The 15,734-nt window shown below is 29.8% G+C and overlaps 1 protein-coding gene across 1 annotated transcript in view; it reads right to left on the bottom strand.

Moving 5' to 3' along the window:
- Window positions 1–8,893: 8,893 nt before the first annotated feature.
- Window positions 8,894–15,734, bottom strand: part of Traf6 (TNF-receptor-associated factor 6) — a 37,645-nt gene continuing 30,804 nt past the window's right edge. Inside the window, exon 7 of the mRNA XM_075355850.1 lies at window positions 8,894–9,222. Coding sequence (XP_075211965.1) covers window positions 8,901–9,222 — 322 coding nt within the window. The 3' untranslated portion in view covers window positions 8,894–8,900. The remainder of the gene's footprint in view (window positions 9,223–15,734) is intronic.

The raw sequence follows: 15,734 nt of genomic DNA, 5'->3' as shown, positions 1-15,734 counted from the left end.
CATAAGATGAAGTATCATGTAGCTAGTTTTTACTAGCTACATTGAATATTTTTTACCTCATTGATGACTCAGTTTCTGCACTCTTTTTAGTAGGATATGTTTTCACTTGCAATGATTTAGATTTTACAGTGATTTCGCAATACTCACTTCTCATTGAGCCTGTCTAATGCTTAATTTGTTTCATCATAAAGGGCTTCTTCACCATCATCTGCTTCTTCTTCTGAAGCTTTATTACTAATTAAGGTAAGCTTTTTTTGACACTTATCACAAATCTTCCAATCACCTTCTAAACTTGGATTTTTTTGTCATATATGGTAAAACTTTTCTTAATTCACCTCAGAGGTTCAGAGCGTTTCAGAGTTATGGACACAGAGTATGACTAAACTGATGATATAATAAGCTTCAATACATTTTGTCTTTCAGTTTATATTGATTATACTAAGTCATGATCATTGGTCATTTGATTGAGTTATTTTGATACATACTATTTCTTATTATTAGACAAAACAAATGAGGAACATATTACCTCATTACTTTTAGTTTCTTTTTTTAAGACATTTTATATGATTTTGTAAGTTCGGCCAACAAAAATTTAAGTATTTACCTCCTCAAAACCCCACAAAAAAGATTTTTTTGTTAAAACATTGATACACTTTTTTCTCTTGATTCCAATGCAGTCCCAGTTTCAAATTTTCACAGCTATTTTACAATACAATAGTGAATAAAATATATTTTTTATAAAAAATAAAGATCTGTTTTTTCTGAAATTGAAGGTCAATAGTCAAAGGCCTTGAAACAAAAATTTATGTAAACATAGGCTTGTTATGTATCATATGAAAGAGCATCAAGTAAGCTTTAAAATGTCCAACTTTGTCATTCTACCTTAATAAATAACAAAGTTATGAACTAACACTATTGCCACAAGTCAAAATTTGCCATTTTCCAGCAAATTTGAAGGGCTCTAAAAAAAACAGTTGATTATAGAGATCTGAAATTCAGTATTTTATCACAACTCTATCAACAGTTAATTATTATCAAATTTCATGAAAATCTCATTTTGTCAGGTTGTGTTGGCCATCCACCTTGAAGTGACCCAAGGGTGGTTGCTTGATCAATTAAAAAAAAATTGAAACTTACCTATTTGTTTCCTACATGTCTCAGAACCTTAAACTATTTTTTTTTAATTTTTTATTTAAGCAGTTTACCTATGGTGGCCATTTTTGTTACAGTGCATACACCTATTTTTGTGATAAGGGTTTACGAAAAAAATCATAACTAAAAAACTATTAGTCCTGGAAGGATGAAGCAAAAAGAAATCTAAACATATTTTCTCAAGGTAAAAGAATGGTCCAGTGGTTTATTTACCTATCGTTCTTTCTGTGAGAAAATTACCAATAAATCTGAACATGAAAAACATTGAAATATCACTTTTGGTCATTTTTTTCAAGAGACAGGGATGGTATATACAGTTTGAATTATTTTTTTATATGTAGATATATGTTATTAGTTTTACCGTAAATAATATTAATAGTGATATACTTACCCCTAAACTTTTACAAATTTTTGATAACTAATTTAAAAAAAAAAATCAAATTTTAGCTTCAAATAACTCTGATGAGGCTGGTGATAAAAATTTCAAATTTGCACAACTTGCAGTGTTTTTGTAGATGTTTATGCCAAATAAAAAAAGTTTCTTGTATATTGTACTAATAATAAAAAAGTTATAACCTCTCATAAATCATGAAAACCTATTAAAAGCGATGCCATTTTGACTCGCTAAAGAAGTGCTCAAAGGGGATTTCTTGTCTTCTTGGCACTTTAATAATAATTTTATACTTGAACCATTCAACTGCAGTGTTCATGTTATAACAGGCGCTTGAAATCATTTCCAGTCGTCAAGAAAATTCAGGTTGCAACATGCTCATTTATTATGCTTGTTGCCTCATTTAGCTTTGCAGGTAGGTCTGACATTAGTCAGTGACCTGTTCACATCTTTACCAACTGCTTCAAATTTCATCCTGTATTTGGAAGTGCTTATTAAATAAACAAGTTTTACTTAATAATATTATATTTGCAGATTTAAAAATCAGTAAACTTTTACATTAATTTTAAGTAATTTCACATAAAACAATGGAAGAACAATGTTCCATAGGAATCTATGTGAATGAAGAGTGTCATAAAACAGTGTATGGGACAGTGCCAAAAGAACTCATTAAAATTAGTAAATTTAGTGATGAAAACCAATAACTTATTTTTTTACCTGTTAATTCTGATATCACTAATGTTTGTAAATATCATGAAAAAACACTTTTGTCAAACTTCAGTCACCTGTATGGACAGTTCTGTTATGACTCTTTGAGAACTCAACTTGAGACAAATAACATTAGAGCAACCTGTTAAAGAACACATTTTTTCTAATTTAAATTAATTTCTGGAAAGTCTCGTTGTGTTAACTATTTCAAAAGTATTTTTTTTCCAGCAAAACAAAGAACTATGTGAATGCAAAGACCAAGAGCAATAAATTACCCCACATCACAAAATTGAACAATTGGATGCTGCTTGTAGCATTTTGGGTGTATAACCTCCATCAAAATTGAAAAAATTAAGCACGGATCAAAGACCATCAGCAATAAGGTATCTGAAAGATTAAAAAATAATCTTGAATTGTGTTTTGACTCAAAAATTTCTGAAAATGAAAATCCAGCTCAATCTTCTTCACATGAATATGATGATCTTATTTTAAAACTAAAAGAAATATGTATTCTTGCCTTTAAACAAGATATGGTTAAAATTATCATTTTACTTCCCCAACCTTGGACCAGATCTGAAATAATATCAGAGTTCAATATGTTTATCTTTTTGGTTAGACTTACTAGAGAATTAGTTAATGGGCAAGGCATTCTACCAGAGTTAGGTAAAAGACATGAAACAGGAATTAGTAACGATACAATTAAAAAAGTTGTATTATTTTATGAAAATGACAATAACAGCAGGCTATGTCCTGGTAAAAAGAATTATGTTAGCAAGCGTGTTGATGGTGTCAAAGTGCAAAAGCAAAAGTGCCTTGTTCTGATAATCTTAAATGAATTGTATGTCTCCTTTAAAAGTGAAAACCCTGAGGAAAAAATTGGAAGATCAAAGTTCTGTGAACTCCATCCAAAATGGTGTATCTGGAACTCGTACAGTTTGTGTCTGCCCCCACCACGAGAAATCAAACTCATGATTGATGGTCCCAAGCTTAATGTTGATTATAAGGACTTAGTAGACACCTTTGTTTGTGACTAGGATAACTATAACTGTTTGATAAATATGTGCACCAAATATCCGGGTAAGCAGGCAGTGACATGCTCAACTTTTCCAAAGAGTATGATGTGTTGCCAGGTACAATAATGTATAAACAGTGGGTAACAGCTGATAGGGCAGAAATGATTACTTTTCTTCAGAACAGTGTTGTGGTGACCGGTTACAACACTTGTGACGGTAACGTCACAAGGTGGGTGTATTCTCCCTACGGAGTTGGGATGTTCTTCAGACCAAAGATGAGTTTTTTGAATCATTAGTGGAAAAACTGTTTTAGCGACAAAACTGTCACTATTTCATGTCAAAATCTCAAGCTCAGTTTTTCAAGAAGAACAAAGTTTGGTGTTGACAGACTTAGCAGAAAAACTTAGCATTTCTTGTTCAAGATGAGATAAAAAGCTTCCATTGGGTCAACAGCCAAGCCACAATTCACCTTTTCTGTTCTATTTCAAGGAAAATGATGTATTACAACATAAAAGTGTCTGTGTTTTAAGTGATCACTTGAAGCATGATCCCAGCAACATTTTATTGCTTTCAAAAACATTTAACAGACCACATCAAGGAAGCACATCAGAACATTAGAAAACTCATCTATTTTATTGATGGTGCTTCAAGTAGGTATAAAAATAAAAAGAATTTTGCTAATTTGTGCAGTCGCAAAAAAGACTTCAACCTTGAAGTCGAATGGCACTTCTTTGGATTATCCCATAGGAAAAACAACTGAGATGGTGTCGTTGGAACAACAAAACGAGAGGTGGCAAAGGTGTTTAATGTCCTACAAAGGCCATTAAACAGTCGGATACTAAATGTTGATGAAATGTATTCATTTTGTAATCACAAGCTGAAAAACATCAAGTATTTTTTGATGAAATCAGATGAGATAGCTAAGATTTTAGAAACTCTAAAAACCCGTTTTTGACTGCTATGAAAGAATTGTTGGTACTAGAAGCTAACACAAGTATGTTCCTGTGTCAGAAGGTATTGTAAGAGTTCTTTTCTTTTTTTTTTTTGGGGGGTGAAAAATGCTTTGGTACTATTGCACGAACACAATGTATGTGTTATGAAAACTAAGTCAAAAAAATCCACAATTAAAAAAAAAAAACTGCCTCGAAAATAAAACGTTAAACATAAATACAAAACAAAAGAATAAAAAAATTACAACAAAATGAAAACTTAAAATAGAAATTAAAAAAAAATCAAAACAAACTAAAATATTAAAATAAAGAGAAAACAAAACACTTAAACTAAATGTTAGAAGATGAAAACATACAACTACAAAAAAATTTAAAAACAGTATTAAAAAATATGTAAAATATCAACACCCTGGAGAAATAAAAACACCTGCTCTAAAACGTTTTTATCATTGCCTAGGATTTGATGAAAATTCCTGGGCAATTTAAATTTACAATGAAGGCCGCATAACATATGCATTCCACAATAATGTGGTGCACAGTCAAATGGCAGTTGCATAGCATGCATACTGTGTTGCATTTACTACTGACCTCAGATACCCGTAAGTAGCTCTCGTATGTCCTATCCACAATCGGCAGAGGACCACTTCCTCACGACAAATTTTCCTATATGAGGAGTTCCATGTCAACACAGAACCTTTAAATGCGGAGTTTGGTATCTACCGTAGCCATCCAATTATTTTGCCACTTTGTGCAAAGAGTAAGTTTCACACAATTAATAAAGTCAGATGCAGTAACACGGGAAGTGAAGAATGGACGGATGTAGTCAAGGACTACATACGTCTTTAGCAGCAGAATTTGCACGTTCATTACCTGGAATCCCCACGTGGCTAGGGATCCAACAGAAACTCACTTGTGCTGCGATGGTTCAACTTAGAGATTGCATTGTAGTTGTCGGTGATGATAGGATGCCTGGAATAAAGATTTTCTAAGGCTTGGAGAGCACTACATGAGTCGCTATAAATAAGGCATTGAATATCATTAATCCTAAGTACTATCGTAGCCTTATTTGTAGCGTACAATTAAGCAGTAAAAACATTCATAATACCAGTTAGACCAAACATATAGGTTTATGGTTTGCCATTAACATAAACGGGTAGCCAATGATATTGTCCTTTTTCAACCCATCTGTGTATATCACCGCGTCCGGGTTTGCCTTGGAGAGAATATGGTGAAATATTTGCTGAAAGAAAATAGGTGGTATTGATTCTTTATTGTATTTTGTAAGGTCAAACATAAAATTTATAAGGTTGATTGTCTAAGGAGGTATGAATGCAGATAAATAGGAAAAATAGAAGGTGCGGCAACATTCATAAGGTGCAATAAACGTTGAATATAAACACCTATAGGTGCAGTACAATGCGGACAGTTCTTATACCTGTGAAAGTAAGTATTTCCAAGAACTGCATCAAAAGCCGGGTGATTTGGCTGACCCTTAAGGCGGGTAAAATAAGATGCTAATACCTGGTTCTGTCTATTCCAAAGTGACAGCTCACCGCAGTCGACAAGGATGCTTACTACAGGGCTTAATCTAAAGGCACCTGTAGCTAGCCGAAGGAGAGCATGATGTACAGCATTTAGCCTCTTAAGCATGGTATTACGTGCTAAAGAGTAGGTGACACAACCATAATCCAAATGGGAATGAGCCAAGAAATAGTAAAAATGCAACATACACAACCATTCGGTACCCCAACTGGTATTGCTAAGAACCTACAACATATCTAAAAGTTTGGAACACCTAGTTCAACAGATGAGAAAAACCTACACATGTTGTCTTCTCGGGTGAAAATGTGAACTGGTAACCTTGGACCAAGCTTCAAGTCAAGATAGAGTGTTCTGTAGTAGTCTCTTTGCCGTGGCTGTTGAACGAGAGGCAACATGTATAGAAAAATCATCAACAAACAAAGAACATGAAACAGGTGTCTACACACATTTAGTAATACTGTTGATAGCTGTAGAAAATGTAGAACTCAAAGAAACGTATTCACTTCCTTGAGGCACTCCATTCTCCAAGATGTTGTTATCCAAGAGAGAATCTCCAACACGAAACTCCAACATGGAAACTTAAGTCATTTAAGAAACCCTTAAGAAAAGCCAGCATATTCCCTTGGACTCCCCATTCTTTGAGGGGGCGTAGAATACCATGTGCCAGGCTGTGTCGAACACCTTGCTTATATCAAAGAAAATAGCAATGAGGCGCTGGTGGAGTAGGAAAGTGTGTTGAATAGCCATCTCTAATGACACTAAATAGTTAGTGGAGGATCATCCTTGTCAGAAATCACACTGTTCTGGAGACAAAAGGCCATATCTTAAAGTAAGATGTTACTTAATTCAGACTCCAAGGACTATGAAGACCATCCTGTGTCAAGTATTGTACCACTTTCACTTAAGGAAAAAGACTCTATTGCTTGTGTGTATGATGATCAGTGGTGGATAGGAGAAGTGATAGATGTTACCCTCGAAAACGACAGTGTGCAGTTCATTCTTTCCACCCAGCTGGACCATGTATATCAATTCAAAAGTCTAAACAAGATAAGTGTAGGTACCGATCTGAAAAAGTTGACATCACTTGAACTAACTACAGTGACGGGTCATTCTCACACAATTTCAAGAGAATTATCATAAGAGGTATCACAGCTGTTGGTTAACCACATTAAATAATAAACTTTCACTGCTACAAAAACAGGCTATTTCATTGAAGAATAATTAAAATTTTGCTATAATTTATTTTTTCTTTGATAATGTTTACAAAAATAAACCAAAAATAGTGTTTACAAAAATAAAAATGAATTCTTGAAAAAAGATGTAGGCTATTCAGTGAAGTCTCAGTTTGGGTAAGTTTTATAAGTATTTTTGAATCAGAATTGTGTTAGGTTACTGGTATTGGTTAAGTTATCATTAAATTAGTATGTATCATTAATAATTTAAAACTATTGAAAATGTCATCTTCAACAATATGGTGGTGGTGGAGGGGGGCTAAATATAAAAAATGTAAAGACCAAAGAAAACAAGAAACCCCTTGGAGCACTTATTTAGTGAGTCAAAATGGTATCACCTTTAACAGGTTTTTCATGATTTTTGAGAGGTTATAAGTTTTTTATTAGTACAATACACAAGGAACTTTTTTATTTTCCATAAGCAACTATAAAAACACTGCAAGTTGTGCAAATTTGACATTTTTATTACCAGTCCTGTTAGAGTTATTTGAAGCCAAAATTTGAATTTAAAAAATATTCATAAAAATTTAGGGGTAAATATATCACCATTATTCTGGTTTATGGTAAAACTACTAACATATACCTACATATAAAAAAATAATTCAAACTGTGTACGTCATCCCTGTCTTTTGAGAAAAAAAAATTACTAAAAGTGAAATTTCATCATTTTTCATGTTCAACTACATTGGTAATTTTCTCATAGAAAGAAGAGCGATAGGTAAATAAACCACTGGACCAATCTTTTACCTTGAAAAAATATGATTAGATTTCTTTTTATTTCGTGCTTCCAGGACAAATAGTTTATTAATCATGATATTTTCTGTAAGCTGTTACAATCACAAAAATAGGTGCACACTATAACAACAATAGCCACCACAGGTAAACTGTTTTAATAAAAAATTAAAAAAGAAAAATAGTTTTAAGATCTGGAAACATGTAGGAAACAAGTGCGTAAGTTGCAATTTTTTTTTATTGTTCAAGCAACCAGCTGTTTTTTTGGGATACTTCAAAAAGATTGACCCTGATTTGACATGGAGTGACTCTTTGGTGTTCAACCAAATCCCGTAAAAAATGACTCTGATGATACTCTAGTATTTAAAATTCACTTTTCTGAAATATGTTCTATCTGCAGAAAAACCATAAATACCATGCATTATTACACAGGAGGACGCAAGATTTTTTTTTTGAAAATCATCCTACTTTCAGAAAACATTAAAAATCATTTAGGCATAAATGAAATTTGTGACTTATTTTTTTCAAAATGCTCCATAGCCCCTCGTTTAACAAAATTTTAAATATGACATTTAAACCATTTTTTTTTCAAAAAGGAAAATTTTTCCTCTCCAGAGGAAAAAATTAAATTCATAGTATCCAAAATTCAGACTTCCTTGTTTCTACAGACCCAAAGATGAAATTTTATTTAGCTTCGATTCATTTATAAAAATATTTCATTTTTTCGACATCTAAGGTAATCTATTTTCCATGGATCTTTAACTTTAATTAACTCAACTGACATCTGTTTCAAACTTTCTTCATTCATATATATATATAATGAATGAATGAATAATGAACATAGAATGAAAAATTCAAAGAAATATCTTACATAAATATACATCAATGAGAGACTTTTGTTTTAAATAAAAATATTTAAAGTAAAGAAATCACAGAACGATTGAAATTAGAGAATGAGAAATCTGTAGTAACAAATAAAATACATTACTATTACTGCTAATATTATACTGTCTGACTTTACTATATTTAATTTAATTGCAAATAATTTCAAAGTAATAAAAAGGAAGGATAAAAGAGACAAGATAATCAGAGAATTAAAAAGAACATATTTAAAACATAGGTTTTTTTCATTTGTTACCTAAAATAATTAATGTTAGAATACAGAATTATAACTTATTTTTCAAACAGTTTTTATTTGTATTTTTACAGTAAGACTATCATTTTTTAAATATTGTTCAGTACATGTAACCGAGATAAATTCAGCATAACCAAATGCTCGGGGATTTATTATTGCGGTGGGTCGTTTAAATGCTTCTAACCTTGGTTTTGACATCATTGTTTCACGAATTGACTGATTAGGATCTGTAGGATGTATTAAAATTAATGAAATTCTCCCAGAAAATGGCCACTCCAAAGCACAATCATTATCTCCTTGCATTAAATGTACATTTAGGGTGAGGTAGTTAGGATCCTTGAAATTCAGATTGATTCTGGCACAAAATCTGTAAACAGTATAATGAAAATTTAATATTAAGTAAGTAAGTAGTAGATTAAGGCTACTAATAAATTTACACTTGATAATGAAAGACTGAAGTGAATATTTATTAGATAGAAAATTAATTTAATCAATTATCTAAGAAGATTCCAGTACCTGTTTTACATGATGTTGTTTGAAATTGAATGACATAAATAAACAAAAGAAATCTTTTAGTTATTAAACTACAAGGAGACTTCAACTAAACTCATTTGAAATCCAATTAAATAAGTGATCATTTATTTAAATTTATTATTATCATTGAAGTATTATTTATTAGGTGGTGTAATATCTGTAATGTGTTTTTTTTTTATTTAATAAAAATCTTGTAGAACATTATATTTATATAATCATCTACATAAACTAAAGTATTTTTAATGGAACAAGCATCTTATAACACATGTTTTATTCTCAATGAACATTCAGCATTGAAGATCAGATATTTAGTCATTTCTTTCAAGCAACCTTTGGCAATACAACACCAAGTCACTCACTATGACAACTATTAATTTTCTACTTTAAATAACAAATAATAAAATTCATGTACAATTCAAGTACAGATTAAATTATTTATAAAAGTATCATTAGGAAATTAAAAAAATTATTTTTAGTTTGTTACATTCAGTGAGAAAACAAACCTGTATTAACTTATTTTTAGATTCATAATTTTTATTTTGAAATATTCATACTACTTCTAAACCAGTTATAGATTTTTTTCAAGCAATATAAAACAATTCAGAAAATTCTCAAAAAAATAAGTTGAATACTAGTACTTAAAAATTATAAACATCTTGCTTTTAGATTAATTTTATCCATTTGATACTAATTAGTAGTAGCTTCTTTTGTACAATTACTAATATAATTTTTTTTTTATTGACATAATTAAGTTAGAAACCCTTTCTTTATGTAACTGAATAATATATTCAATGATGTTGAGTTTGTTCATTTAATATGTTGCTTTTGTCAGATTTTGTGTGTTTGTAAATTTCATATTGTTCAAGTGTTATGAGATCAGTTTGTTTTTTATAAGCTAGGTTTAAAATTTTAATATTATGGTTAATGTTTCTTTCATATTCCTTTCTGCATTGTCATTTGCAGATGTTAATTCTATTGTAGAGTGTATGTAGTTCCTGTATACATGTATCTGTGTAAGTAGTAGTAAAATAACTGGTACCCAGTGACAAAACTCTGTGTGAGATACAGGGTTTCTGCCTCTGTGTGTGTTTTTGATTTCTCTATTTTATTTTTCATATTTTCTATAATCTGTTGGAAGATTTGTTTTTGGTACAGATATGAACAACAAACTTCAATAAAAAAAAGATTTAAATACTTTAAAAATGTATTACTTTCAGGTAATTGGCAGAATGTTATTAACTGATGATATTGTTGAAGTGTCTGTCTTTCAACATAAGTTTCTGATTTCAAATAATGATCAGGCATGATTTACACTCAAAATCTGGTATTCTTCACGTAGAAATTAATCTTATAAAAAAAATATAGTGATTTTAATCAGGTATTAGCTTGTAACTCTAAGCATTATAAATAAATAAAGTAATTATTTTCTTATATTGTGCTTCATTAATGTATAATAGTGTAAATTAAAGCAAAAAGAATAATTAATTTATAGGACTAGTTAAATATACTTGTGATTACTTTTTGTAAAGGAAATGAATAATTTCCACAATTTATTCACTAAAAATGTTTGAAAGAATTTCTTAATTAATAAAAATCAACATACATACTCTCTGATGCTGCATGGTATTTAAATTACTAATAAAACCAGTAAATCACATGTTTTAATCATCTAGTTATGTTGTCTTGACAACAAATAAACAGACATTTCACATTATGTTAACAGACTGGTGATGACAAGTTACATAAAAAAATTTTAGTGTAATATTTTAAAAATAATGTTTCGGTCAAAACCTTTGTTACGATTTGCTCAGACTGTTGTTAATACTCAATTAAGAAGAAAATCTAATTCAAACAGTTTATTTACAGAAATTACCAGTCGTAAAAGATGTAATAGTGTCGGTACTCAAAGTCTGGATAATGTGAGAGACAAAATAAATGAAAAAATAGTAACAAGAATAAAAAGTGAAGTTTCTACTTGTATCAATAACAATAAAAATGGGTTAGGCAAGTTGACTAAATCACATTGTACAACAAAAAATGGAGAAGAAAAACCAGCCAAATTTTTCAGATCTGCTTCTGCAAGCTGCAGTAACATAAATGATAATAGAAAACCCAATTTTGGTGCACCATTACTGTCATTAAATGATATAATTTCTGTGCATCGTTCAGAGAAAATGTGTAGAAAATTAACAGATTACACTAATGACATTGCTGAAGTACTTAAATTCAATAAAGAATCGATTATACTTTCAAAAAATATTAAGAGTCTTCCCAATATTATAGTGAGCAGTAAAAAACTCAAATCAAATTCCAAAATCGATGGTGAATTCAATCGAAACAATGGCTGTTATGATAACTGTTACAAACTAAATGAAAAAAAAATCAATAGTTTGAATTATAATATACTACCTACACCAAATATTTTTAACACGGTCAAACAAAAACTTGATATCCGAATTCCAGCAGATTACTCTTTTGATAGAGTAAAAAATATAAAAGAATCAAAATTTAAAAGTTTAAAATCATTTAATTATAATTTTGATAATTATACAATAACAAAAGATAGCTTAGGAATGTTTAATCACAACTATAAAAACACAAATATTTCAAAATATTCTAAAAAGAAAGCAAACACACTGTTCAAGAGCGTAAAAGAAAGTTTTAAACAGAAGGAGCTTCGTGAAAGTCATACTTATAAGCTGTTAAAGAATAGAAACTTAAAAGGTCTTTGGATAAAACCAAAACAAAGAGCAAAAATAAATAATAAGTTAAGTTTAATTTTTAATGAAATTCAAGGTAAAAATAGTATACAAAACAAAATAACTGACAAGAAACAAAATAATATGCTAAAATGCAATGATTTTTCAAAAATTAATGGAAGATTGGAAACAGTCGTTCGACCAAGTAAATCAAGATTTGATGAGTTATATTTTTGGCATAACAATGATATTATCTTAAAACAGAGTAACGAGTTTCTCTATAAAAGGGATAAGAATATATTTATGAATTATCAAACTCGAAGCCTTAAAACATCAGCTTTCAGTTTCAACTGTGCTAACAAAACAGTAAAATCACCGAAACCACATGAAAGTGTAGAAAAAGAGATCAATGGAAACCAGACTTGTAATATCGGCAAACAAGGAAATTATAAAGTAACTAGAACTAATACCATGAAGTTAAATAACATTCTTTCAGGTAAAAATCATGTATTACCCTCCTCTAAAATTAATTATTTGACAAAAAATTTGTCTGATGATGTAAAATGTGAGTATAATTATACAAAAAAAGCCCAAGAAAAACATCAACAAAAAAATTTTTTAAACAGTATATATAAAAAAAGTTCAAAATCAATTTATGATGGATTTACAAAAGTTATGATGGATAAAGTTCATTTATGGATGAAGTCATTCAAAAACAAAGACTGCAAACAAAGCAGTATTTACGGATGTAAAAATAATTATTTTACTCCAAGAATGACTTTAGTTAGTAAAGATCAAAATCGGTTAGATTATCATCCAAATAATGATGAAAAAAAGGGAATAAGAAATTTAAATGAAAGAAAACCTGTAAGTAATGATTTTAAAAAAAATTATCAGTCTGATCAATCTTTATTAGAAATTACTAGCTCAAAAAAAATTAACAGCAAAGATTCTCAGCAAGAAACTAAACTAAGCAGGAGTAAAATAAATGAACTAAAATTGAATAAACTAGCTGCCAAAAAAGACCAAAAATCTAATAAAGTGGAGCTGAGAAAATCTGCAGTCGTTCGGGTACAAGTAAAAGGTTATGAGGTACCAAAAAGTCATCCTTCATTAAAAATCGCAAATAAAATTCATGATTATGATTATAATAAAAAAGCACTGGTTAATAAATCAGTTATTCCAAATGTAATGATCAGGACTGACAGTGTCAAAACAATACATTCTATAGCACCACATAATAAAAGGAAAACCTATACGACAGAATGTGTAAAAAATAAACACCATAAATCTCATAATACTTTATCTTGTCTATCAAATGATAATGAAATAATAGAAAATTATGAAAATAAAGATCAAATACAGGAAGACAATAATAAAAAGATAAGCATTGATACAGAGTTAATTGAACTTTCTACAAAAAAGGCCACTGATAAAATCATGAAAAATAAAGTAGACACTGCTGTAGCATGGGAACATGATAAAATTTATGAGAAAGACAAAAACATTCCTTTTAATTTCAGAGGAGAATTTATTACCAAACAGCTTCCAAGTTGTGATGATAAAGCAAACTTAAATTTAATTCAAAATATAAGTCATAAAACCATTAAAAATATCCAACAAGTTAAAAGAAATCTAATAAAATCAAATTCAGCAGTTCCATGGATCCGTAACAAAGATGATGCTATAAGTGATGGAATTAATTTAAAATCACAAAGTATAAACAATTTTACAGACAATGATAAAGCCATAGCTTGGGTACAAAACTCAATTGACTACATTATAAATTCAAATTTGATGATTACTAATAACGTAGTACAAAATTCACAGATTAAACAGTGCATAAAATCATCTGCAGTTCAATCAGATTCACATGTACAAAAAAAAGAGGAAAAATTAGTAAATATTGGAACAGCTAGTGAAAATAAAAATATAGAGTCAAATAAAAAAATTACCACAGAATCGCTAATTAAAAATTCAGGAGAAGATTTCAGAGAGAAACAAGAAACAATTTTAAGCAAAGAAACTAGTATACCAGAGGCCCATAAAAATGAAAACGTTTCACTTAATCCTGATAACTGTGAAAAAGAACAAATGAGATGTAGAAATAATGAATCTTCTGAAGACAAAATAGCTAGTGAAAATATGAAAAACAAGAAAATAAATCCTACCAATAATGGACAAACATATGTGGCATGGGAACAAACAAATTACTCAAAGGAGAATAAAAACAAAGTAAATGATGGATTAAATTATAAATTTATGAATGATCAATTACACCTGAGCAATAATCAGAATAAAGATGTCAGTATGAATGAACGATGCAGCAGTTTTGACACCTTAAAACAAAGAGAACTTAACGTTAAATGCAAAGTTGAAAGAGTAAATGAAAATTTGAATTCTCCCAACAAAGTTACAGAAAATGAATTTGAAAAATGTGACCGTCAAAATATAGATATGTTATCAAAGAAAAATGAAACTCTTCTAGACTCTGTGAAAACCGAATTAAAAATTTTGCCTAAAGATTGTAGCCTGATATCCAAAGAAACTAAAATAAATAAAAATTATCTTTGTAAAAGCAATGATCAAGTCGATGAAGAAATCGACAATAATACTGAAAAACCATTATTTTCACCATTCATACAGGTGCCACCCCAAGAAGGTGTAAATAAGCATACAATAACACACTATTACAAAAATAAAATTAATCCTTCTTTAATGCAATTTATTAAGGGAAAACAAGATTATAAAACAGCAGAAGAGTTAACAGAATTGTTAAAATTCAAGCCGTGGAATGAAAATGCTGACGTACAAACTTCAGATGGGCAGTTATTAAATGATAATAAATTAAAAGAAAAACATGAATCTGTTATAAATAATGAAGCTGTAAATTACACAGAAGGATTAAATTCTGTAACAACAGTTTCGAAGGTAACAGATGTTCAATTAAGCAATAAAGTTAATATGATTAATAACAATTCAATGAAGAACACAAAAATAGCCAGAAGATCATTTTCAGACAAACAGAACTATACTTCCACATCTCAGAATGAGAGTAAAAAGACAGAAGCAAAAGGAATTTTTAATGAAATGCCTTTACATCATAGTGATTTATTTGTAAATATAAATAAAAGTTCCTGTCAAGAAAATGATAAAGTTAAATCTCAGCAAAAACTTTCGACAAGCCAGTTATTAAATAAAGAAGAAACTGATGACAACAAGCAATTTGAGAACAATGATAAGAGAAAACTACAACCACTACCAGATGATAATTACAAAGGATTTAATGAGGTACATAACAAAACACATAGACAAATGAAACGAATGTATGAATATGAAGAAAAGGCTGTAGGGTGCAATCACAATAGAAATGAACAGCTAGACCATAAGAAAAACAACATAAACAAAAAAGAGCCAAAATTTTCAGATTATGATACCATGGATACAAAAACACATGCTGAACGAATGGCAGAACTGTATGAGTACGAAGCTACAATTTTAGGCATTTATGATCATGAAGCTGATCACCCGGCAAAAGATCATGGAAATATTATTAATTCAACCACTTTTAATACATTACAAAACTCTTTCAAGCCGATAATAGTCCCATCTGGTTATGAAAGGAAGAATAAACGTTTACAGCGAA

Source organism: Lycorma delicatula, chromosome 2 (assembly GCF_047948215.1).
Source record: "Lycorma delicatula isolate Av1 chromosome 2, ASM4794821v1, whole genome shotgun sequence".
Taxonomy (NCBI): domain Eukaryota; kingdom Metazoa; phylum Arthropoda; class Insecta; order Hemiptera; family Fulgoridae; genus Lycorma; species Lycorma delicatula.
The sequence above is the reverse complement of the archived record's forward strand: the minus strand, read 5'-3'. Positions and strand labels throughout refer to the sequence as shown.